Source organism: Aptenodytes patagonicus, chromosome 5 (genome assembly GCF_965638725.1).
Source record: "Aptenodytes patagonicus chromosome 5, bAptPat1.pri.cur, whole genome shotgun sequence".
Taxonomy (NCBI): Eukaryota; Metazoa; Chordata; class Aves; order Sphenisciformes; family Spheniscidae; genus Aptenodytes; species Aptenodytes patagonicus.
Genome location: NC_134953.1, coordinates 70,269,695 through 70,296,432, shown reverse-complemented (window position 1 = coordinate 70,296,432; position 26,738 = coordinate 70,269,695). Strand labels below are relative to the sequence as shown.

Here is a 26,738-nt window from a genome sequence, read left to right as displayed (position 1 = left end):
CTTTTCTTAAAGTTCAAGGTCTGATTCTCAGTCTGTCCTGCTGGTAGATTAGATGCCCAGCCTGCATTCACATGTCTTCTCTGTGGCTGTTAGTCACAGTGGGCTCTGCCTATTTTGTGGAAACACTCATGGCCAAATAACATAGATAAAACTTGTGATATACTGTAAAATATGAGTGTTGAGACTTAGCATCTCCCTTCTTGGTGATGCTTTAAAGAAAGCGAAAAGATCTACTCTCTTGCAGTCATTTTGAATTTTCTCAAAAAAAAAATTTTTTTTTTAACTTTGTAGATGTCAGTCCTGCTTCAGAGACAAGTAACTATAGTTTTCCTACGTCAGGACTGAATAGGTCAGATTACTGTTTTCCTAGTGGTACCTTGGCAGTATGGAATCTGTCAGGTATACTCTGAAAAATTGACCTGAAGGTTGGGGAGATAATGACAGTTCATCATGGGAGACAAAATGGTACAGTTCATTCACTGCCTTGCGATAAGGAAAACTTCCAACCTGAAGACCGGGACCTGTTGGTCAGGGTAGCAATAGCCAGATAGACAATGTGAGATAAAGCTGTGGTTTCAGACTGAGCTGTTTTCGAACTCTTCAAGATCAACAGGAACAAATAAAAGTCCACTAAATGTCAAAGTTGCTTACAAAAGCCTATCAGTATTAATTATTATTGTAGATCTTTCCGAATACCTTTGTCAATCAGTGTTTTTAAGCAGTTGAGCATCACACGCTGCAGGCAGTGCTGGCTTTACCTTAAAGGAAACATAAGCTGTATTTTAAAATTTTAAAGTGTACAGGTCTTTTCTGCGAGATGTAAACACAAGGGATTTTAAAACTTTTGGCTGAAATCTGCACCTCCGGGAAGAATCTCTGATGTGTTCAGAACATGGAAGATTGGAAATGAGGACCAGTTTGTATGTCAGGAACTCCCTGGTGTTGTCAGAGCTTCAAATGACCCAACAGCCTGCAAATGTCACATTTAAAATTCTGTCTTCATGCCTGACTCTCAGCATAAATGAATTAAACAGCAGAGCAGGCAGCCAGTCAATATGTTCTTAACAGTGTGAGTGAGCAATGAAACAGTTTGGGGGTTGTTTGGAATCAGTAAATAGAAACTGCAAGGAATGGCTCACCTAGAGGAAAATCTCAAATAGGAAACAGAATTAACCTTTAAGATGGTCGACCAGACAAAATGTCATAGTAATATTTTTACAACATTAGGTGGGTAATAACCACAGAGGGTTCATCTGGCTACTGTGTGTTACACTGCAATAGAACATGGCACTGTGGAAAGGCAAAAATCTGGTTTTTATGTGCTCTTACCTGTTTGCTATAACAAATTTACTGGTAGTATAGAGCTGTGGTCCACACAAGGCAGCAAAACAGACCCAACAGAACTGCAAATGCCTCTGGTGTAGAGAAACAGAATAAAATGACCATTGCTTAGCTATCGTGTCAGGGAGTCCGGCATCGTGCCCTGGTTTATATGATTGTGATGCCCTTTTTGAGCCTCCAGGAGCTGTATTCAGCTAAGCATACTCTGCACCAGTGTCCTGGTGAATCAGCACTGCAAAGATTATAACATACAATTTCTGAGAGACCTGTGACAAATGGGACACGTAGTGCAAGGGCCATGTTAAGTTTATATGAATAAATATTTTTTACTTTAAGAAAAAAGAAGTAAATTATAAGAAGTAAAAAACCAACATGGGTATAAACAGTGACTAGTATCTGTGGTGGTGTTATGCTTTATCCAAATGGGTAATCACTGTGTTTAGTATGGGCCTTTGTTGTTTCTATATCACATATAAGATTTCTCTCATGTTAACCCATGTTTTGTTTACCTCTAGGCAGAAATAAAGGCATCAGTAATGTATATTTATAGCATAAATGCACATTAAAACTTCACAATGGTAGACAGGTATCCTAAATTGTTATAATGCCAAAGGACATTTTAATTATAGTTAGTAGCCAACATGGCTGCTTATTCTATCCAAATTTCACTGTAAATTTATTCTCCTGAACACTACTAAAAGTCTATGTTTTTCTTGGGCATTCACATGTGATTTCTAACATTCTCTTCAGTACTTCATCTCTGGTATTTTAAAAAATATTATACCAGTGAGCAGAAATTACCTTTTGATTTCTAATGTGATTATTCCACAAGAAAATTTCAGACTTGGTACATCCTAAACTGTTTAACAAAAGGAGACTCAGAATCTGATTTTGGGATTGATCTTAAACTTTATGGCACTAATAATTATTCATTATTATAGCAGTATTAAAAAAAAAAAAACAACCTTATAAAGTTCACAGTCCCAACTCTCAGAAATGTGTTATATGTAATGCATTAGACCATGGTTAATTAAAAAGACAAATGTGAAAAAAATGAAAAGAATTAACAGAATGAAAACAAATACTAACATTTAAGCCACTAGTTTTTTACACATGAACCAAAATCAGACATTTGTAAATAAAATAGCTTTCTCCATTTTCAAAAACAAAAAGGAAAAACGTGCTTTTAACTGAAATAAAAAACCACTGGTGCTTGCTAAAGGAATGCAGTCATTAATACAAACTTCTAAAATGGCTAAAGTGAAGCTTTCAGAGGAATACCCACATAAGACAGCCTTTTTAATGACGTTCTGTGTGTACAGCCGTGCATACAATGCTGCTACTTAGAATAAGTTTATGAATAGTAAGGCCAAAAAAAAAAGGGGGGGTGGGAGAAAAAGGAGAGAGTACTTTAATTCTGCACTTGTCTTTAGTTGAAACAGGTCTGGTGAAAGAACAGGAGAAACTGCGTTTGAGAAGATTGTTTTCATTTATCATAAGGGATATTCATTGCTGGCCTTCCATTTCAGCAAGCTATTTTAATAAAAGTACCTAACTTCAGTGCCAGTGCTCATGCTCTGAATGTCACTAAGTGTTAATATATTTTGCCTAACTGGGATTTAGGATATTGAAGAGACTTAAACTGTTACAGGTGTCTTACTGATGGAAGGATGTTTTATTGATGAAAGGCACATTTCAGTGGATAAATGCCAGATCTCCTGATGTCGTTATAATTGAAAACAAAATGAAACAGCAAATTCAGATCACGATCAACTTGCATACTTATTTTAGTCCATTGTAAAATATTAAGCAGATAAATTAACATCCTGTTAAAACAGGATGGTATTTCAGGAAACTAACTGCCGGCCCATAGTGGCAATTGCACAATTTACTTAAAATTTGACGTGGCTTACAGTTGCACATTTACTTAAAAATAAAGAGTTCCTAGGTGTTCTCTCATGTAGGGGAATGCATGGGGGAATGTTAGATATAATTTCTAATTAAATTAGATTGAATTTCCTTTTGGAGATATGTGTTAATTTTGTTTTGTAGAGTTTTTAACCAGTGCATTTCTGTAGCCTCTCTGTAGAAGCCTTAGTGGAAAAGACCTTCTGTAATCTCAGGAGATTACTGGGAGATCATGCTAGCCCTCTTGAGTAAATATGTCTATTCCAGATTCCAGTTGAGCAACTCATGTGAGCACCATTACCTTTGCTGAGTTTAGGCTCAGAGGATGTTAGGGAGTTGCCACATCCAGTCTAGTTTGAGGGTATTGACTGCAGTCCACAATAAGGGAAAATAAATTTAAGAAAGAAGATGGGAGAGGGATCTCGAGAGTTGTAGATGGACAGGCTGATGGTCATCAAAGATGACTATAGAGTTGCAGTTCTGTATTAAGTCTTGCAAGGCGGTCTTTGTTTCCATAATTTCTGTGCTTCTGGTAACGAGTTTGCCCCCCCCCCCCCCCCCCCAAATAAAATCCTTTTGCTTTGAAGATTAGTTTTTATTCATTCTCAGGGCCTCATTCTCATGTTGGTTTATTGCATTTGTTGATGTTATTCCTGTTTCACGCTGACTTAATTGAGAGAGGTTTTCTTCAGCAGCATTTGGCAGAAATTGTTGAAACAGTATTAAGAAAATAGAACACACCATGATTTTTTGAAGTATTTTTTGATTATCTGTAACACAACAATTTTAGCTCTCAAACGTAAATGTTTTCACAAACATTAAAGTGGTTTTATGTGGCTTACGATCTTTGTGAAATTCTTGATATGAAAATTAACCCATCACATGCTGATAGAGTCTTGAAAGCATAACTCTAAAATTCAAGGATTACACTGGTGCCTTGCCCCTCGCCTCATAGCTGCCCTATAGCAGTTGTCATGTTTCAAGGGGGGCCTCTCGCACTCAGTCTACGTCTGGCCTGATGGTAGAGTCTTGGTTCCTATTTATGTTTTGTAAAAACCATTAGTGGTGTTCAGAACTTTAGTCAAGTATGCAAGGTGTTTAATAGCACAGTGGTAGCACAGATTTTGATTTTTTTTTTTTTTAATGCAGACAGTAATTTTGGTTTATGGATAATAATTTATTAAAAGTTTTAAAGTACTTTAAGTTTAGATACTTGCATTTTACTATGTCTTTACAGGCTAGGAGGTTCAAAAGCAACTTGTGATACTTAGATGTGTCAGGTTGGATGTGTAAAGTTTTAGACACAGCTATTTATACATTCTCTGAAAATCCATTCCTGTAGCTGCATTTGAAAATGACTTTAAAGCATAGCTTGCTTTTTAAAACTCTGGTCATAGTATTCAGCTAGATGATGTCATAGATAAAATATGACCTTTCACCAAAAGGTCCAAATTTTGCTGCCCCTGTTAGCACAGACACAGGTCTTCTCAGGAGTGTTTTTCTTTGTCAGAACTGAAATTTTTCAGGATGATTGGAAATTGAATTTTTCACATCAAAGATTAGAAAGTGCTCTCACTTTAGAATTTTATTTTAACAAAATACATGGCTACACAACAAAAAGCCTTCTGGCACGTCACCTTGCACTAGGACATCTGCCTGGTCAGGTTTTACTTTTGCAGTTCCGAGCAGCATACTGAAGATAGTGTTGTCCCCTTACTACTGCCATTTCTTGTGGCCGTTTTGGAGTATGTGGAGAACAGCAGCCTGTCTGCTCCAAACTAAAGGTGAGAAAAGCTGTTTCTGATACGTCATGGAACTCTGTCAACATCCTCTTCCTCACCAGCTGGCCTAAAGTCCTTCTTGGGGCTCAAGCATTCTGACTATGTTCATGTGCAGAACTAAACCCGGGTGTGCTGTACATCTTTTGCTGAACCAAAAGGTGTACAGCACACCTTTGTGATGTAAGATGAACCTTTCTTCATCTAGGGCACTTGGGGTGTATAGGAGTTAGAAATTAATGTGTTTTTACTAAGATTTTTTTTTCCAATTCCTTTTCTGTATAAAACATATGTTTGTGAATTGTGTAACCTAAGGGTGGTTTGTCTGCGTTTTATAACTCTAATGGAAGTGGTCTCAAGTGGAATCATGACTGGATGTTACCCAGTAAATAAGAACTTGCTTCTTTCCCTAAATTATATACAGTATGTGGATTTAATTTCTCTCACTGTTGCATAAGTTAGAGATTATTTAAATTCTTTTGGCTTCCTTTAAATTGAATGCTACCTAGTAGAAAACTCTGTGCTCAAAAGGAGCAAAACAAACTTTCTGAGAAAAGCTATTACTGCACGGTTTTGCCAACCACCAAACCAAATATGTCACAGAGCAGCAAAGATACTCCTGCCAACACTGTGCGCTACTTGGTGCATATAGGTGCTTTGAAGTTCATTCCCTGATATTTTTTCTAATATTAAGGTTGATTAAAAAAATTGTGAGTAGCAGAGTCTTGCTGTGTGTATGAGTCATGTAACGTATGCAATGTGTACCTTTAAATCTAGAGAATGAGTGCTTAATTATTTTGATAGTACTGTTTTCTACAAATAATAAATTAAGAATGGAATAGTCGCCTGTGTCTCTGACTCACTCCAAGAAATCACCAAACGCATTCTTGACTTGGTTGTAGCTGGTACAGATCTCTTACTGGCAAAACATTAAACCAGAAACATTTTCAGGCATTTTTTCATCTAGTGAACTACTGCAGAGTCAGTGATGGTATTTAGCACCCTCATATGTAAGCTGGTAGTCCACACAAACAATAAGGTTGCCTCTCTTTTTTTCTTACTCAGAAATTAAGTAGCACGTTAGTCTAATGAAATCCCATAAGCAAAGTCATAACATTCTGAAATAGAGCATATTTCTGAGTGTAGCATAAATTTTTTTTTTTGTAAAAGATTTAAACTAAATTTTTTCGATCTGCTGCTGTTTCTCTCATCAGTGCTTTCTGATCACAGAAGACAATGATGTGAAGTTAGCATAAATTAGTGATGATCTGTTTTTACAGACAAGGCACAGCTGCTTTTGTTTTGTTATGTTTTTCATCTGAGCATGAGGGAAACCCTCTGGAAGCAAAGACTTAGTAAAGCAGTCTCTTTTCTTCTGTCTTCCCATTAAAGGACTGTTGTGGGTGATCACTCTCTGCCTGCCCAGGATCATTATTTTACTGTTTCTCAACCACAGGGAAGGTTCTGCTTCTTTATCTATTTGTTAAGTTGAAAAATTAGATGGAAGCTCTTCTCTTAGTCTTCAAGACATAATAAAGATAAGTATCTTAGAATTACTTTTCTTTCAAATGCTGCCTCCCAAATCTTAAAAATTTAGCAGTAATTATGAGGAACTTCATTTCTGTAAGGACAGACTACTGAAATATTCGTGCATGGGGAACTCTTCTTTTGTCTGCACACAACGCTGCTTGACAGAGCCAGAAAAGAAGCGTGAGTTTTTTCTTGCTGACCGAGCATTACAGGGGAACTGAATGTAGTAGTAAATTCTTCCAATTATCACTGAATACAATAGATTGAATAACTAAATGCGTTGAAAGGTATCTTGCATGAGGAACCTGAATAGTCAGTTGTGGGGTTCTTGTTTTTAACTGTTTCCTACTAGAAATACCACACTGAACATTTTCTGTAAGCCAAGAAGGGGAAACTTTGCCATGGCCTGTTCCAGCTGGACATTGGAGATGGACGATGGTAGCTTTTTCTTGCCAGAAATGTTTCATGCATGGTCCATCCTTTCTTCCCTGTTTATGCATTAAAACATGTGACTTTACTTCCTTCGTTGCATTTTTTTTAAAATGAAACCAAAGTATATTTTAAAAAGAATAAAAGAATTCTCTTTTTTCCTATTACACAGCTCTGTTAAGAACAGTTAGTTGAGCAGTTATCAAAATGTTCTGTTTTGAGGTACGTGTACATTATTAGCTTGGCTGGGTATCAGTAGGATCCAGTCTCTGCTGTCATGTCTTGGAATGTGAATTTATCACTTCTTCACAGAAGTGGCACGCAGCAAGGTAATGGTAACCCCTAGACCATGCTCTCCCTCAAAGATAGTCACTTCTTCAGGGAGATGGAATAGCAGAAATGGATGCAACTGATGCAGTGTTTTCAAAATGACCGTTTTAGGCTGTACAGATCTGGCAGTTTGGACAAAGAAGCATAGCACCAAACTGTTCAGTTTTCTGAGGTCACGTTTTTTTTTTCTCTTTCCCTGACCTAGGAAAACCCTTACCTTTAAAGATTGGCATTGTATCTTCATTCTTCTTTGGCACAGGGTGGGAGATCAGTTTGACAGGCAACTTGGAGTAATTTAACTAGGGGCTGCCCCTCAAGTGGCCACACTCCACTCTCCCCCATTCCTGTTAGAGTCCTGCGCTCATTAAGCACAGCAGTTAGCTGAAAACTACTGCTTTAAAACAAAACAAAACAAAAAAGGCATTTTTCAGCCTGGCTGGGTATGTGAATACAGAAATTCTAAAGCCAGCTAAAATAAGTAGTATCAGCCAAAATTGATAAAGTGTATGTATATTCCCTGCAAATTTTTGTTTATATTTCTCATGAGCAGGTGAGAGAGAGTGAAAATAATTGTTACTCTGGAAAGTTGAAATGGAAATAAACTTAAGGCTTTTGTGCACATCATGGGAGTGCTCGGTTTTGCCCTTGAGAATGCTGGTAATATGAGGCATTATATGTGAATGTAGTGTCATCCATTTCATGGATTATGAGACATCAGTTTCATACCCACCACCATATAGAATTGTCAGACGTACTATTAAAAAATATATTAAAAGGTACCCCGGCTCTATAGTAGCTATAATTGTTAGAGGTGCTACATTGGATTTGCAGCTTCTTTAAGAGGTAATTCCTGTAATCGTTTCTTTTTAATAAGCACTATCTAAGATGTAAAATGAAGGAAGGGGTTCAGGAAGTGACTGTAACATGTCAGGCTTTATAGAGTGCTGTAGATCTTTGTGGTTTGCTCATCTGAACTTCAAATAACTGCATTTGAAGGGTCGGTAGTGGCTGTATAACCATGAACTCTAAAAATTACTGCATTTCTTATATTAAAAAAAAATTATTTGTGGTTTTTTCAACTGAATCAGCCATGTGTTTGACGATCCTGTACGCAGAAACCTTTCAATATGCATTATTGATCTTTCTGTGTCTTTATTTTGGCTTTGGACTTGATTGTGCCATGATCCCCTTTTGTTGTGCTTTACAACCTGCTCATAAATGATTTTAAAACACTGGTTACTGTTTCTCTTGTGCTGTAGCTATGCTCAGAGCTTTACAGAAAGAGACAGGTTCAAAAATACTTACAGCTTAAAGTAAACTTCACACAGCATGTTGGCAAAAAGCAAAACAAGGTTAACAGAGATTCTGATTTGTAGACTAAGGCCATAAAGGAGCGTTACATTAATGTCTTCTGACTTTCTGCACAGAGCACATAGATACTTTATTTATATTCCCCCTCCTTTGTGGCTATATTGCAAGCGGGAAGGATGACTAGAAAAAGGGAGTGAGTAGAGGCTGGTAGATGTTTAATCAAAATACTGTAATTATGGGGGGAATATAAACGAGGACAAGTACGGCATGTTAGTACACATATGTGATTACAGAAAGTATGCATGATATTACAGCTGTTATTGCAGAAGCAATATGTACGTGTCCCAGGGGTCTCAATTGCTAACGTCATGTGAATTGTTGCACAGTGCTATAGATAAAATATCAATAGCTACCTTGCTTTGTTTTGGGCAGCTGATATTAGAACTGCTGCTGTCGCTGCAAATGTAAGGAGGTTATTTTTAAGTGTGTTCTATGTTTTGAGACTCTTTGCTCTCCTTTGTGGTCATAATAAGCTTGACTAATGTCAGAGCTTTTTTGCTAAAATTATCTCTCAAGCCATTTTCACTCTCAACATTATAGTCCTCTATTAAGCATATAATTCAGTTTTTTCATCATTCTTTGCTTCCGTGAGATTTTTTTGTGATACATTGGTTTGCGCTCATTTGCATTTGTCATATATAAGCCTGGATTCTTAGATGTTCCGAGTCTTTTTGGATTTGTCTGCACTGGGTCCCATTTATTTGCTGTTCCTTCAAATATTGGAAAAGTGAATACTATTTAGGTCACTGTGGTGAGTTGTCTCCAGTGGGGATAACTGAATAGGTTTTCAGTGCATAATGGTATGCAAATAATATACCTCTGCCTCTCATGGGAATAGACTAAATATATGCACAAGCTTTCTGTGACCTTAATAGGTTTGTAGGCATCATAATACACCATGTGCGGCTGCAGCATAGTATCTGATGTACAAATATTTCAGCTGTGGTTGAGGGCAAAGAAATGTATGAAATAACTCTGTGAATTTAGTATGTGATCCACACACCTTACTGTCTATGGAAGTGTATACCAGTGATATAGCTGATTTACTTTTGTAACATAAGCAGTAGGTTTTAATAATAGTCACCATTAATAAAACAGAAGATGCTTAATGTCTTATGCTTAGAACATGCTAATTCATTACATTGGTAAGGTGTCTTCATGCACGATGCAAGATGAAACATACAGTAAAATGATAAATAAGTTACTCCATTAGACTGTTTTTATGTTTATGATGTTTCACATATAAAAGTACCTTTTAAAAATTTTGCTGCTTTTTAGTTTATTACAGGTTCTAGAGCAATTCAGGAAAGGGATGCTGCATTTAAAAAAGCCTTGCTTTAGTGAAGCTTTCTGTGCAAGAGAACGCATTCTTCCTAAAACATCATGTTACTTAAATTAACTTGTATTTCCACTGAGGATGGCTTATATTAAGCACGAAGGGAGGCTTAGCGGTTTAGACTTCCATCAAATAAACTGCATAACTAAAAAGAGAAGATGCCAAGCCTCACACTCTTATACTTGAAAGTATTGTGTTCTCTCTCCTGGGAACTTGAGATTAGAGAAATTATAAAGGCTTTGCATAAAAACAGGGAGTTAGAATTAATTTTTGCTTAAGCAGGGAAGTGTCAAAAGCCTATTATGGTAATTTTTCAATTTTGTCTTAACTGTTCACACATTTTAAAATAGTTGTACAATTGAGTGGAGGCATAATTGATGTGTTGTGGTTTCTTTTTTTTTTCCTTGGGCCATCGTAAAACATAGTTTAGGTGCATTTAGGCTCAGAAGAAGTAGGTGTGCTAATTAAGTAGATGAAAATTTTGATATCATGGAAAATTTGCCTAATGGATTGGAATAGTATTCTAAGAATGGTTCCCCTATTCTTAATTACATCCAAGTACCGAATATCAATATTACATGAAGACAATTAAACTACAAAAGCCTTAGTGAGAAAGCATAATTCCTAGCAGTAGAATTTTGGGGTTGTAGAGACTATCATCTTCATTATTACTATAGTAAACAGTAGCAGTAAAAGTCTACATAAAAAAAAGTTACTTAATAACTTTATTCATTGTCTTTTAAAGTAAATTAAAAGCTGAAAATATCACGGAATGAAGAGCTACTGCTACATTTATTTTGTTAATCATTATTGAATTAAAAAGTTATAAATCTTGTCTATATATCATAACAGCCTATAAAGTGCCAGGGTAGTAGTTTAAAAATTATACTTGATCTAAAACAAGTTTTAGGACTTCCCTAATTAAAGGAAAACTGATTTAGCAAAAACTTTTAATGGTAAATGAAAATCACTTTCTTTTAGTAAACACAGTATTTAACAGAAGAAATACAGTTACAGACTTGCTTTAATTTTGGTGATCAGTTTTGCTCTTCCACAGGAGGAGTCTTTGGTGGAACAAGCTTTGCATTTGGAATGAGACTTACAGGTGAATGTGAAAGTAAGCAATACTCCTGAGTGGTCATTGATTAGTAAGGCTTTTGTTTTTATATGCAGAGAAAGGGCCTCTTTCCTACCTTTCAGTTAATTTTTCTGCAGAAGCCTCTTTTAGTTATGAAAGAGCTGCCTTTGGCATCCCCAAATTATGCCCAACTTGCTCAGAATTTTTCTGGCTTTGTCTGCAGTAGAAACTGGTGAAAAGAGAGAGATCTGCTATATTTCAGGGGTGAGGTGTATTCTGCTTTATCACTTTTCCTGATGCTGCTGAATGGCTTCTGTCAAGACACGCTTTCAGTTTCTTTCAACTTGTACCTTAGAGTGGTCTCAGTCTTCCTTAGCTCTTCTCCCCCCCAAAAGCTGTGAACAGGAACCACCCAGCTAAAAGTACAAAATGGTCGTGCAGTTTTTGTGAGATGAGGCCTGGATAGGAGGGTCAGCATCTATTCTGGCTGTTAAATTACTTCTCCAGTTTACAGGTTTGGTGTGTTGTATTTGTGTCCCTGGAATAATAGTGCCAGGAATAAGAAAGCCAAGGGCGTGCATGGATGTGTGTGTGGAGTGGAGGGAAAGGAGGGGATGCTGTTAGATCCTTAGGCAAAGGACAAAGTATTTCTTAGTCTTTATTCCGTATTTTATTGCTTAATACTGATGGCACTGGGCATAGAAACAATGTTAGTGTGTGTAAGCACGTGTAATTTGAGTGTAAAACTAAATTCTTGACTTAGTTTGTGTTACCTGTCACTAAATATATGCAGGATCGGGACCTTTCTATATAAAGCAAATTACTGAAGTATGTTGTAGTAGGTTGTCCAAGATGCAAGATTTAATTCCATTTTCTGGTGTCAGTTCAGTGTTCTGTAACATTTTCATTTCTTACATAACCTTGTACAGTTTTTATTAATCATTACTTTTTTATTGTTTACACGTGAAAGCTTCTTTGATAGACAGTGTTTATTTAAATGGTATTTCAGTGAGTAGTAAAATTAGCAGTAATAGTTTTGCTAAGTTTTTTCTTCTATCTACTATATTTCTTCTGGGCTTATGCAGCATAAAAAGTAGCTGTTACCAATATGCTCACATTGATAAGGAAAAAAATATAAATGTTATCAATCTTAGCTTGGCATATTTTGCAGTGCTGTGATGGCAGATACCTTTCTGAACACTTTTCCTCAGGTGAAGGCACTGTTAGCTCCAAATATATTCACACATTTATGCCACTTAACCGTGTAAACTTAGTGAGGTGTTACTGGTGATTTTTTTTGTGTTAAGTTAATTATATTTTGTTTACCCTTCAATAGCATGCTGTGAGGAGCACGGCAATGTAACTCACAAGCTCTTGACAGGACTGATGAATGGCCACAGATAGAGATATTGGCAGGCTGCTCTCTAGTGCTCTGTCTAGAATTGTTTTCCTAAATAATTCAGAGGGTTGAAATTTGATGAAATCATTTCCATTTGAAGAATGAATGGAAGGGGTAAATGAAGGAAGACTCCAGTAATGGAGCAGTTGTGTTCGTACTGTTGGACAGACAAGACAGCATCCCGCATCGTCGTTCCTGTGCAAATTCTTTGCATGAGGCTGTGATTCAGCTTTGTGCAAGCGATTGCTTCTGTAGTGACTGGCTTTCTTGCCTGGTGTGTTGCACCCTGCCATAGCCAGCTCTTTCCTCCCCTCAGCCTCCCCCCGGGGTTAGAGGCCCTGCACACTGTCAGCTGTCTCCTCTGGCTCGGTGTTCCTGGAGAAGCCCGGCTCCAGTGGTGGGGCTCTGTGAATTAGTGAGAGATCATATATTTTAAGGAGGGAGTGCTTAACACGAAAGACCATCTACAAATACATGGCTGACAAACAGATGATAAGTAGTACTTACAGGGGACTGAATGACAACATGACATCAGTAGGGCAGTAACCTGTGGTTAGTTAGATGGTAGCAGGAAAGGTGCAACTGGTTTGCCACTAGATAAGACCATCTGTGGTTTTATCTTTTTTAAAGACTTCCCCTCTTGGAAAGATGCTGATACTGTACATGTTACGTGTGGTAGTCTGGGAGGGTGTATACTCAGCTGCACGCATTCTTTCTTCCGGAAAGATCGTCTTTGTTGAGCCCCACATAGCATTTGACTGATGAAACTAGTGTCATGCAAATGTCGTGTGGGAACAGTGAATATTTATGATACCATAAATCTGCCATTCTTTCTTAATGGCAGCTGCCTACAAAAACTCTTTGCAGGAATGGATCTGCTCTCTGGGACTCCATTGACATACAAGTGTAACAGAAATGGCTTTCTGGTGTAGGTGTAATTATGTGCAACCACTAAGTAAGTGTCTGTATTACTGCTGTGTCCATGTTTTATGATTTGTTTTCGAGGTTGTATAGCAGCTAGAGTAGCCAAAAGTGTTCGGTTGATATTTCAGAATAGTTCTTTTTCCTTTTCCTTTTTTTCTGCTCACATAGAGAGTATGTGCAACATAAACTTGGGTGAGAATACTTGTCTGGCATATGAGTGCAAAACTACTGAATACAACAATTGCCTTTAAAAGCTGGAGGGTGGTGGGGAACAAACCGATCTATCACCAGCTGTAATACACTGGTTTCTCACTGAAAATGAAAATGTTTTGCAATAAAAACATAGCCATATTTGATCTTGCTCATATAAATGTGCAGGCACCTTTTGCCTCAGCCCTGCTTCTCCCTCCATCCATTTTTTCATGCCTGCCTCTTAAATGTAATGCTGTTTTGAGTTGTGCAAGCTGGAGCTAGAAAATGTGGAGCTCTACTGCACGCACGTATAATGTAGCACACAGCTCAGGGGAAAGGAGAACTTTTTAAATTATAGTTGTAGAGATTTAAAAAATGAGCAGTAAAAACTACGTGAATAAGGAATATTTATTTGGATTCCAGTTTCTTAAAATGTAGCTGTTGAGATATTTGATTAGATCTTGTACTCAGTATGGCATATTGAGTATAAGATGTAATGTTGTCTAACATCTGTTGTTAATACAGCCTGTCACCTGGAAATAAATGAATAGATACTCATGGGATATCCAGAAAAAAATGGGTGGTTAGAAGCATCACTACTACTTTGAAAGGAATAGCACAGCAATTTATGAACATCATGGTTTCTCCATATAAACAGAAACAACTTTGTTTGAATTTGAATGATCAAAATTATACTTCATAATGGAAGTTCTAAGGCATACAATTAATTTTATGGGATTAAGAAAAAACCTGCCTCAGAGCGTATTGATTTAAAAGCATTTGAATGGACTCACCTTGTGGTCCAGAGAGAGGCTATGGGAAATTCAAGTTAGATTTCCAAGGAGGAAGCAGGAGTGCTGTGCTCCTTAGAAAGGTTGGGCTGGGTGAGGCTGGTACTTGGAGTAATCATCCCAGACTGAAACAGGTAGGAGCCCATGCATGCACGTACTGCCTTGTCCTTGCAGAGCTGGGAGGTTGGGTCTGGTTCTGCTCCCGCTGGCAACACGACATTGTATTTGTATGAACAAGATCTGCACCGTAGAAGACTTTGAGATAATCTTTTCCCAGGGGAAAGTGAAAAGTAGTGCTCTGAGAACACTTGGAAAAATAGTGCTCTGAGAATAGCTTGGCCCTATATACGCAATTGTATTTTTGTGATTACAAAATATGTTTGTCCCTCTAGTAGCTTCTACACACCCTTTTCACCTCTTTTGTTCTTGTTTCTGTCTGCTTAACCCAAAGTTTTGGTAGCAGCAAGTGAGTTGCTTTTTTATCTGATCATCTTTAGGGGTCCTCTCCACTGAGGTCTGCCTCGCTAGTGCGTATTTTTGTTGTTTTCTGACCCCCTCAAGTGTAAGGACCTCAAGAAGTTTATCTTTCTGTTTGTGGCATGGCACTGTGCACTGAAGGCCTTTAGTCTTATTTTTGCTAATAATCCTCTTCTTGTTTAAATTAATTAAATACAAACGTATTAAGAAAGAAGGATGCTTCTCAAAGTAGCGGTGGCCAAGTTTTGTATACTGAGTCTACTTAATTAAGCTGCTCATCTTCTATTTTTGCATGCTTCAGTTGGCATGAAGCTTTGTGTTTGCAAATGTAATTCATATATTTGCTGTGGACTTAGGTGCCCTTTTGTGAAAAATCATGATTATGGCTTCATATAAGAGTATGAATTTGATTAAAATATAAAACCCACTTTGCTTAATATACCTTAAATAGATGTAGTTGGGATTTTTTCTAAATACAGCTTTATATTGTGACTTTTTTCATCTCCACCGTGAAGCATACATGAGTTCCATAATGTAACTCGCTGGTAGCTGAGCAGGTAAGAGCTCAGCCTTGTACCTCAGCAGAGGTGAAACCTCTGCTGTGCCAGTCTGTCAAAGATAGGTATGAGTGCTTACTGCTGCCAGTACAGAGCTGTGTTTGTTAGGCCCCTTGGTTTGGAGGCCCCTAGTACGATCCCTATTGTGTTTGCCAGGCAGGCATCATTCATCTGAGCGCTGGCTTGTCTGGGACTTAAACTGCACTGGGTCCCAGGTGCTGGGAAAGCTCCCTTTGATTAGAAGTAGTATATTATGTATTGTGTCACAGGTTGGAAGATTAATGAATAATTGTTAAACCACTAAAAGCACTTTAAAGTGCTATGTAATGCTGAGAGATAACACTGAAAGTAGAGAATAATAAGTAGAAGTTCATTTCTAAAAAGCCCTTATACATTACATATTTTAGAAGGAAATGAAAAACTAAAGCTATCATAACAGTATTGTAGTTTCTATTATGGTGGTTATACAGTTTTCAAAGTAAATATTTAAAATGCAGTCGTTGGCATTGATATGTTAATTTAGTTTAACTGCTGTTCTTTCCCGTATCCTTCATGAGTTTTTGTTGTCGATGAGTGAACTTTCTTCATTATTTTATTAATATTGGAGGTATCAGTAATCATGGCACTGTGGTTAATAAATACAAACTGGGAGATTAGGCAAAAGTGCTTTAAATTGTTTTGCAGATTAACAGGCACCGTTTATGTTGGAGTTCTTTTATGACTTTAATCTTGCTGTGGGCATGAAAGGATTAAACTATTACTAGATGGCTGGAGTTATTTGAGTTCCCCCACCTCCCTGCGAGGACCCCAAATCCAAACTGTAACTGGCAAATTATTTAAGTGCATACTTCCACCAAAAGCTTTGAGGACATACTTTATGCTGTGATTTGCTTCTGATACATATAAATTCATTCTGAAATTAAACTTTGTTATGTTTTTTGTCATGAGAGGATTACCCAGTTTGAAATTTTGAATTGCAAGTACACCTGAATTGTTATGGAGTGCCTCTAGGAAATATATAATGTGCTATTGGCACGGTGCATTGCATAGCAGAATTTGGCTTTTCCAAGGAGTTTCCTTCTCCTTCAGTTTGAGATTGGTGGGGTTTTTTTCTGAGACAAGAAGCAGGTGGGTTGTTTCAGTTTTGGATCTGAGGTTGGCCTTGGATTTCAAAGACCTGTTTTGAAATGTGGATCTTTCTTTTTTCAGATTTCAATACTGGTCTTTAACACAGACCCTAACATAAAATTAGGTATCTTGAGAAACAGGAAAGAAAACCTTTGGTATTGCAAGGGAAGAAATAGAAATGTTCATTTAAATGGAGAATGACCAAGAAGAAAACTTAGAACTTTACACCCCAAAATACATAAAATTCACCCCAATAATCTAATAATGACAGCGAGCACTGCACAGACAAGCAGCAGGCATGCTTCACTTTCCTGCGAGTGCTTGCTGACCCCCAAGACTAGTAGAGGGGAAGAACTCCACAGAGGGGTGCGCACAGGATTTCCCCCCAGTGCTGTAGCTGCTGCTGTCTGCCAGGCAGCCCCAGAATCCTGGGTGATATTTATAGAATCATAGAATCATTGAGGTTGGAAAAGACCTCTAAGATCATCGAGTCCAACCGTTGACCCAACACCACCACCCACTAAACCATGTCCCTAAGCGCCTCATCTACGCGTCTTTTAAATACCTCCAGGGATGGGGACTCAACCACTTCCCTGGGCAGCCTGTTCCAATGTTTCACCACTCTTTCAGTAAAGAAATTTTTCCTTACATCCATTCTAAACCTCCCCTGGTGCAACTTGAGGCCATTTCCTCTCGTCCTATCGCTTGTTACTTGGGAGAAGAGACCCACACCCACCTCACTACAACCTCCTTTCAGGTAGTTGTAGAGAGCGATGAGGTCTCCCCTCAGCCTCCTTTTCTCCAGGCTAAACAACCCCAGTTCCCTCAGCCGCTCCTCAGAAGACTTGTTCTCCAGACCCCTCACCAGCCTCGTTACCCTTCTCTGGACACATTCCAGCACCTCAACGTCCTTCTTGTAGTGAGGGGCCCAAAACTGAACACAGTATTCGAGGTGCGGCCTCGAGTACAGGGCCGAGTACAGGGGCACGATCACTTCCCTACTCCTGCTGGCCACACTATTTCTGATACAGGCCAGGATACCATTGGCCTTCTTGGCCGCCTGGGCACACTGCCGGCTCATGTTCAGCCGGCTGTCAACCAGCACCCCCAGGTCCTTCTCTGCTGGGCAGCTTTCCAGCCACTCTTCCCCAAGCCTGTAGCGCTGCATGGGGTTGTTGTGGCCGAAGTGCAGGACCCGGCACTTGGCCTTGTTGAACCTCATACAGTTGGCCTGGGCCCATCGATCCAGCCTGTCCAGGTCCCTCTGCAGAGCCTTCCTACCCTCGAGCAGATCAACACTCCCGCCCAACTTGGTGTCATCTGCAAACTTACTGAGGGTGCACTTGATCCCCTCGTCCAGATCATCGATAAAGATATTGAACAAGACCGGCCCCAGTACTGAGCCCTGGGGAACACCGCTCGTGACCGGCCGCCAACTGGATTCAACTCCATTCACCACAACTCTCTGGGCCCGGCCGTCCAGCCAGTTTTTGACCCAGTGCAGAGTACACCTGTCTAAGCCGTGAGCCGCCAGCTTCTCTAGGAGAATGCTGTGGGAGACGGTGTCAAAGGCCTTGATGAAGTCCAGGTAGACCACATCCACAGCCTTTCCCTCGTCCACTAGGCGGGTCACCTGGTCATAGAAGGAGATCAGGTTGGTCAAGCAGGACCTGCCTCTCATGAATCCGTGCTGGCTGGGCCAGATCCCCTGGTTGTCCCGCTCATGCCTTGTGAGCGCCCTCAAGATGAACCGCTCCATAATCTTCCCTGGCACCAAGGTCAGGCTGACAGGCCTGTAGTTCCCCGGATCCTCCTTCCGTCCCTTCTTGTAGCTGGGCATCACATTGGCAAGCCTCCAGTCATCTGGGACCTCCCCCGTTAACCAGGACTGTTGATAAATGATGGAGAGCGTCTTGGCGAGCACCTCCGCCAGCTCCCTCAGCACTCTCGGGTGGATCCCATCCGGCCCCATAGACTTGTGAGCGTCCAGGTGGCGTAGCAGGTCATTGACTGCTTCCTCTTTGATTATGGGGGGTTTATCCTGCTCGCCGTCCCTGTCTTCCAGCTCGGGGGGCCGAGTACCCTGAGGATAACTGGTCTGCCTGTTAAAGACTGAGGCAAAGAAGGCATTGAGTACCTCAGCCTTTTCCTCATCCTCAGTGACAATGTTCCCCCCCGCATCCAATAAGGGATGGACATTCTCCTTGGCTCTCTTCTTGTCATTAATATATTTGTAAAAACATTTTTTGTTGTCTTTAACGACAGCGGCCAGATTGCGTTCTAGCTGGGCTTTTGCCTTTCTCATGTCTTCTCTGCACGACCTAACGAGATCCCTGTACTCTTCTTGAGTCGCCTGCCCCTTCTTCCACAAGCGGTAAACTCTCCTTTTTTTCCTGAGTCCCAGCAAGAGTTCCCCGTTCAGCCAGGCCGGTCGTCTTCCCCGCCCGTTCTTCTTACGGCGTATGGGGACAGCCTGTTCCTGCGCCTTTAAGACTTCCTTCTTGAAGATCGTCCAGCCTTCCTGGACCCCTTTGCCCTTCAGGACCGTCTCCCACGGGACTCTCTCAACCAGCATCCTGAACAGGCCAAAGTCCGCCCTCCGGAAGTCCATGGTTGTGGTTTTGCTGCCCCCCCTCCTTACTTCACCAAGAAGCGAGAATTCTACCATTTCATGGTCGCTAAGCCCAAGACGGCCTCCGACCACCACATCTCCCACCAGTCCTTCTCTGTTAGTAAACAGCAGGTCGAGCGAGGCACCTCCCCTGGTAGGCTCACTTACCAGCTGCGTCAGGAAGTTGTCTTCCACACACTCCAGGAACCTCCTAGACTGCTTCCTCTCTGCCGTGTTGTATTGCCAGCAGACATCCGGGAAGTTGAAGTCCCCCACGAGAACAAGGGCTAGCGATTGAGAGACTTCTGCCAGCCGCTTGTAGAACGCTTCATCCGCCCCTTCATCCTGGTTGGGTGGTCTATAACAGACTCCCAGCAGGATATCTGCCTCGTTGGCCTTCCCCCTCATCCTTACCCATAAACACTCGATCGTATCATCATCACAATCGTTGAGCTCTAGGCAATCGAAACACTCCCTAACATACAGGGCCACCCCACCGCCTCTCCTTCCTCGCCTGTCCCTTCAGAAGAGTCTATAGCCATCCATTGCAGCACTCCAGTCATGAGAGTCACCCCACCATGTTTCTGTGATGGCGACTAAGTCATATCTCTCCCGCTGCACAATGGCTTCCAGCTCCTCCTGTTTGCCGCCCATGCTGCGTGCATTGGTGTAGATGCACTTGAGCTGGGCTATCGATTTCGCCCCCGGCATCGGCTCGCCACCCCTTGGCTCATCTCTAGCGAGCCTGGTTTTATCCCCTTCCCCCTTCGAACCTAGTTTAAAGCCCTCTCGATGAGCCCTGCCAATTCATGAGCGAGGATCCTTTTCCCCCTGTGAGACAGCTGAACTCCGTCTGTCACCAGCAGGCCCGGTGCCATGTAAACCTCCCCGTGATCAAAAAAACCAAAGTTCTTCCGATGGCACCAGCCCCTGAGCCACGCGTTGATCAGGTGTGTTTTCCTGCTCCTTTCAGTATCCTTCCCTGCCACTGTAGGGATAGAGGAAAACACTACCTGTGCTCCCGATCCTTCAACCAGTCGCCCCAGTGCCCTGATGTCCCTTTTGATCACTGCAGGACTTCTCTCTGCAACCTCATCACTGCCAGCCTGTATAACCATTTTATACCACGTGTGCTGCAATAAATAGGCCAAAACTGGGTCTAGGGCACTCTGCACTGAAACTCCAGAGAGAATTAAGCAGGGATTAATTTGAAATATGATAGCTGCCACTTTAATGACAGCACTTCTAATGTTTTATTTTTGTGCAGTTACATATGGATATTTTGTACCTGTGGTACAAACACACACCATCTGCCTCAGGCTGGGGAGAACATCCCTTGTAACAAGGATGATGTGCACATTCATTTTTAAGGTTTTGCCCACTTTCTTAAAGCCCTGTTTGGAATAAGATGCTGGAGGAGACAGAAGAATTCGCGTATCCCTTTTCCATTTGGGAATTACTACGTTCCTGGCTGCATGCACTGCTTTCTCCACTGCTACCATCCAAATGTCGATTCTGAGTTTAACCCAAAGCTTTCTGTACCAATGTTTTTGTCCTTATTGAGGACACTAATGCAAAGGGAGTTCTGTTGGAAGAGGACTGTAGGGTTGGATTATAATGATATTTAACACAGTGTTTTCCATGTGAAATGTTAATACGTGATGTTTTAAATCTTATTTCTGTTCTGATGTAACATTTTAAAATGAAACCATTCTTAATCTAATTACCACTTCAGCTTTAATACTTCTTTATTATTTTTTGCATAAAACTCATTTTAATTCGAGTAACAAGTATTGCATGTTTTATGAAACACCTTCACTGAAAGTCTTGGATACTTTCCATTTGGGTCCCTACAGACCCATCCAGTTTGAAAATACACTGTTTTATCCTATCCTTAATTACAGTACTTGGAGCAACTCTCTGTTAACTGTTTTTAAGTTCCACAGGATAATGAGTCTACCAGAACTAGAGAGCCTACAACAGAAAACTGTTCACAGGAGGAAGCTTGCTGTTGCTTAGCTACCTATCTTTTTAATTTGGAATCTCCAGCAATTCAATAATGACTAGCCCGTAAGCTGCTAAATGTATTTGTTCATGACACATTGTACCATTTTCTATGTGCATTTCACCTATGCGTTACTGCTGTTATTGTAGGGATAAAGAGGGCGTTTATAATGGGTTGTATTGTGGCGTAAATCACACAACCTAAATACGTGGGTTACACAAGCAGTACTTGGTATATGAAGTTCTTAAGTGGGTACTGCAACAATGAAGTTCAGAATAACTTGCGCCAAAAGAGCTATTGCCTCTGCTCCTCCAGATCAGTCCCAAATATGAGAAAGTTATGCATAATTTGTAAGTACCGCAACCAATCTGTAGTCTTTAAATAGTATGCATTCTCACATCAATTTAGGCATAATAAAGATACATAATTAATTGCAAATTAAAAAACTGCAGCACAACATTTTTTTGTCCATTTAGCATTTTCTCGCAAGTGAAAAAATGCCTGACTTTCAAAAATTGCCTGACTTTCACCGAAATTTGCTGGAGTAAGACCCTGAACTAGGCAACATTCATAGGATAAATATTGATATTTTATTTTTTTTAGGAATCTGGGAAAAACTTTATATTCACTAATGCTTTCTGATCAGTCCTAAAATTGATATAAAGGGACAGTTTATCTAGGGATTTCTTATGGCCACAGAACTGCTATAAGCACAGAAAGAAATTCTGTCTTTTCTAAACCTTTTTCCAGTATGTGGGTCTAAAAAGGAAACTTTTTCATTTGCTATTAAAGTGATTCTTTCTTACTTTAATAGTTTTTTCCCATTAGGAGAGATGTCTGTGACTTTCCCCACCTGCTTGCACAAAATAGTCACAGCAGCTTCTGCAGCAATACTGTTGAGGCTCACGTATGTTTATAGAAGGGCATCCTGCCTTGGCCGCTGACTTCATTATGCAAGACTGCTGGCGTAGCTGTGACAGCTCGGAGTGATGCCATGCTTCCTCGCTGACGTAGGCACACCGGCAGTGCTTGTGGTAGTGACACGACTGCGCCAAGGGGAAAGAATTGTTGGGTCTGCTGTTACAGTTGTGCTGGCTGAAAGCTCTCTGCCAGCCTATGTTACAAGTACAATTTGCTGATGTAATTTATGGAAGCAGTGACTCCCATCTAGCATGTAGATGGGTGTGATCGACAGGTGCAAAATGCAGCTTTTTGTAAAGGAGCTTCGGTGCTGTTTGCTGCTTAGCTGACGTGCCCATCTGGACAAAGATTTGTTACTGAAGTTTTCTATGTTATATTTGTTGTGATTTTAGAAGGATGAACCTGTCAATTCAAAAGCTAATTACATTTTTAATTCAGTGATGAACTTTCTTGGGAATCTATGATTAAGTTAAAGAAAATACCTATTTCAGCTCTTACAGGTATACTTTGTAGGTTTAGACGTGAATCTGTGTAATCCCGTTTTAGGTATTCATAAGGTTTTGATGTCTGTGTGCCCCTAGTGGAAAATACTGGCATACTTCAATGTAATTTTGTGCTCAATTAACCTCACTATTGACTTACGTATGTACAATAGAGTTGCATCTCTTTGCCCTTTTATTGTGGTTTAATATTTTTGTGTAGATTTCGGTTTGTGGGTCTGTAAACCTTTCTCATTAAGATAATTTATTTTTAAGATGACTAAGTATGTAGCTCTTGTATAGTCTCGTATGTATTTTTTTTGTTATGCCTTCATGTTTTTAATCCTTCACATTTTAACGTTGCATCCCATGGCTTTAAACTGACCATACGTATGTCCTTGATTTCCCAATGCGGAGCCACTGCTGTGCTGGCCTCCGTTTGCTTGCAGAATTCCATGGAGGCTTCAGTACATGGCATGACAAAATGTAAAACCATACTCATAGATCATCTTATAAATATTTATTCATATAAATTCTTTAAAGAAATTAAATTACGTGTTCTGTACAAAATAGGAGGAGAGAGGCTTTTAGTGTCACTGACTGCAAATTGAAGTCATTTGTCTAGAAGGGTCAGGTGCCACTTTGTGGTAAGGAATTTGTCTGAGATCCAAGAAAGGAAAGATTGATAGTACAAAGAGATTGATGAAGCAGGCACTGCAATATGCATACAAAGTTACGGGTTAATTAGGAGGATTTAAACAAGGAAGTTCCTTTGTGTGGAGAAGTGTCGTATGCTGTTACTTTCAGAAGCGAGGTGTGCTGGCAGCCTTTTTGAACATGCAGAGTTGATTTTTGGAGGTGTTTATATGGAGATGTGTGGTTGTGAGTATCAGCGAGGTGGCAGATTACCAACAGCACGTACACTGCAGCTGATGAGTGCTTCTTAGGAAATTGAGTGGTTTGCATATATAGACACCATCTCTGCTCGTATTTTTGGTTTTGTTGTTGCTGATGTAAATTATAATGCTGGTTCTGTGATTCCTGTAGCAGAGTAAAATCATTAATATTTCAGAGTGCCAAGTTTTTCGGGTGTCTCAGGTGACATGGCTATTTGTTATACTTTTTAATTACAAGCACAGTACTTAGAGAAAAATCCTAAAGCTAAAACTATGCAGCTTATAAAATGGCAGCTGAGCAATCAACAGACATTGTTTTCTCGTTGATAAGAAAGGTGTTTTGAAAGAACAGACACTGCAAACTGTTCCTTATTGCATTAAAGTTCACCAGCTACCCGGTACGTTTAGTGGGGAACGACAAGCTTCGGTATGCAGGTTCACGCAGAAATTGAAACAGCACCATCTTTTGTAATAGTTATTCACGTGGCAGAAAGAGAATTTTAAATTTGACTTAAATGCAACAAAACCAAAATGCTCTCTGTGCCCCTTGTGTCTTGTTCTATACAAGGACAAAATAGTGCAAATCTTTCAGCAAGGCAGGAATAAAAAGCTCAGCAAGCACTTCAGTATTTATTATTGTAATAGTAAATCATCTCTGTCTGCCGAGAAGATCTGTAAAGCATACTTGCTGAGGGCAAGAGTAGGCACAGGCATGAGGGACTGAGTTACACTTCTAAATACTGTAATGCTGATATTTTTGTTATGATATTCTTAACTAAAATTTTGCATTCATATAGCTTCACCTTATTCTTGGCCTTAGAGACAGATATTGGGGCACATAGCAGCTCTCATCTACAATCCGTTTCTCACTGAATATGGAGTATCTGAAATTTTTTTTAAATAGGAGGAGGAAGAGGATAAACAAGTTTTATCTTGTCTTACTGCTAAGTGTGAGATAGAAGAGGCCTTAACAAATTGCAGTGTATTGCTTTTTACTGAAGATGGAAAAAATTGTTGAAGGGACAGGTATTTGAATTGCAGAATATATTTCTACATTAGGGAAAGGCAGTTAGACTCAATGAGGCCCCTGGGAAATGTGATTGACATTAAAAACAATCCTATTTTGTTTTATGATATTCCTGTAATAATGAATCTGAGCTTCTTATGTGGTTAGATATCTGTTTATTCACATAATTCTGAATACAAAAGGAGCTGTAGAAAACATTCTAGGTAGTGGAAAAATCCCACTGTCTTTTTCACATTTTCACTTGTAGGAACTGTTTTTCGTACTCGCAGCATTTTTCTCTCGTATTAACATGAGACCAGATAAGAGAGATTCTGTCCAAACAAATGAGTTTGAACCTGTCCCACAATGCTGATAGGCACTGTCAAAGTGGTGGCACAGTTCTAGTGGCCTTTTTGTGGTACTTAACCTCCCTGCTTGAGTGGCAGCTCACCTCCCATCAGCCTTTCCACCACAGCAAGAAGAAAGATGCTTCTACTTTACGAAGAAATACAGCTTATTGGTATTTCTCTCTACTGCAAGGAATTTTTTTTTTTTTGCACTCGATAAACAGTGCCTGTTTAATGTGAAAACTAAGTACGAATTCTTTGTTTTTCTCTTTTTGTTTGTTTTTTCTTTTTTTCAGAAACCAAAACAAAAGGACTGGCATCCTCCTGGAGGATTTATTTTAGGACTCTGGGCATTGATCATCATGGTTTTCTTCAAAACATATGGAATCAAGCACATGAAACACGTCTTCTGAATTGGAGCAAGCAAGATGATTGCTTTGACTGCTGCTTTGGATTCATTGGTGTCATCTGAGTGCTCTGTATGTGTAGAAAAACAGTGTTGAGATCTCGCTTCTAAAGGTTCTTTTGAAGTCATCTCTTCTGCACCTTTTTCTGAGAAGAGTCTAACGAATGGTTTTAATGTTAGACTTTTTTTATTTTGTCTTGTTTTAAACATATTTTAATGCTTTTCTGAGCAATTTTTCTTTCTGGTTAAACTTAAAAAAGAGGAGGGACCGAAACACAGTAACAATTTCTGAGGTTGATTGTGAATTGTAAATGGGCAAATTCTTTCCCCCGTACTTCAAAGTAAATCTTAGAAGTTGTCAACCTATCACTAAAGAACTAGACATTGTGCAGAACGTTATGTAAGATGTCATTTTATCAATAAAAACTTAAGCCACTTTGCAGACTTTGGCATGATGTATTGAAAGCTTTCTTCGCAAAAATAAAAATACTCTAGAATATATTGATTACTTTTCTTCTTTTTTCTTCCCTGTTAAATACAACCTTTAGATGAGTCCTTTCACCTTAGGCAGTTTTGAGTCTAGGATTCTGTGAGTTGGTGGAAGTGAAACAAAAATGTATGATCACCTCACTGAATCTACTTCAAAAAATGCCAAAAAAAGTGAAACTGCGACTTCACCATGTCCATTAGGAACCCTTCATAGGTGTTGTATTTTCACTCCATACAATATGGAGTTGGATGCTTTCAGGATTTTCAGCGCGCTGGATTTCTGCACAGAGGAAAATTGACTCTGGCATCAGGATGAAAAATGTTATAAATTGTACTATTGTATTCTGTAGTTTCTGAGCCCTTGGAAAATGAGCTTTATCACCTAGGTTTTGTAAATTCTGTTTTGGCATATTGATTTGTTCTTCTTGGACATTTACTGATGAATGTATGCTAAAAGGGTTTTGTCTGTATAACATGCTGATATTAGTGAAGAGAAGAGCATATTTGTGCATGTATAGAAACAAGTCTGTCAGCAAGGAGAAGCTTTTGCAGTATGCTTTTGGAACCTGTTCTCCAGCTTAATTGTAATAAAGCTTACACGATGCATACATGCTGTAAATGCTAGATACATATCTCTAAAAGTTACTAGTAATCATTTGTAATCACACATAATATCAGAGCCAATATCTTTTTCTTAGAACATGGTATTGAGTATTTCCATATTGCACAGAACATACAAATTTGGGTGCTTAAACATTTTTGTTGTCCTCTTTTCTTCTCTTTCAGATTGATTGTGGCATCATAGCCTCGGGTTAGGGGTAGCGAACTTTTCAGAGAGCTGTGTGTATACACTGACTGGGAGGGCTACAGAGAAGGCAGCCGCTGAGGCTCCCAGCTGTTTCTAAGGGCTGATGCCAGAGAACAATAAAAACAGCAGTGTAGTACATCTCTTCAGTATTAAAAACTTTTTTTTTTTCTTCTAGGCTTGGAGAGGATAAAGGTACAAAAT

At 39.5% G+C, this 26,738-nt stretch overlaps 1 protein-coding gene across 1 annotated transcript in view; it reads left to right on the top strand.

The window, feature by feature from the left end:
- The window catches only part of PIGK (phosphatidylinositol glycan anchor biosynthesis class K), a 75,976-nt gene extending 49,639 nt beyond the window's left edge, over positions 1–26,337 (top strand). The window contains exon 11 of the mRNA XM_076340422.1: positions 25,131–26,337. Within this exon, the coding sequence (XP_076196537.1) occupies positions 25,131–25,247 (117 nt within the window). The 3' untranslated portion in view covers positions 25,248–26,337. The remainder of the gene's footprint in view (positions 1–25,130) is intronic.
- The last annotated feature ends 401 nt before the right edge of the window (positions 26,338–26,738 follow it).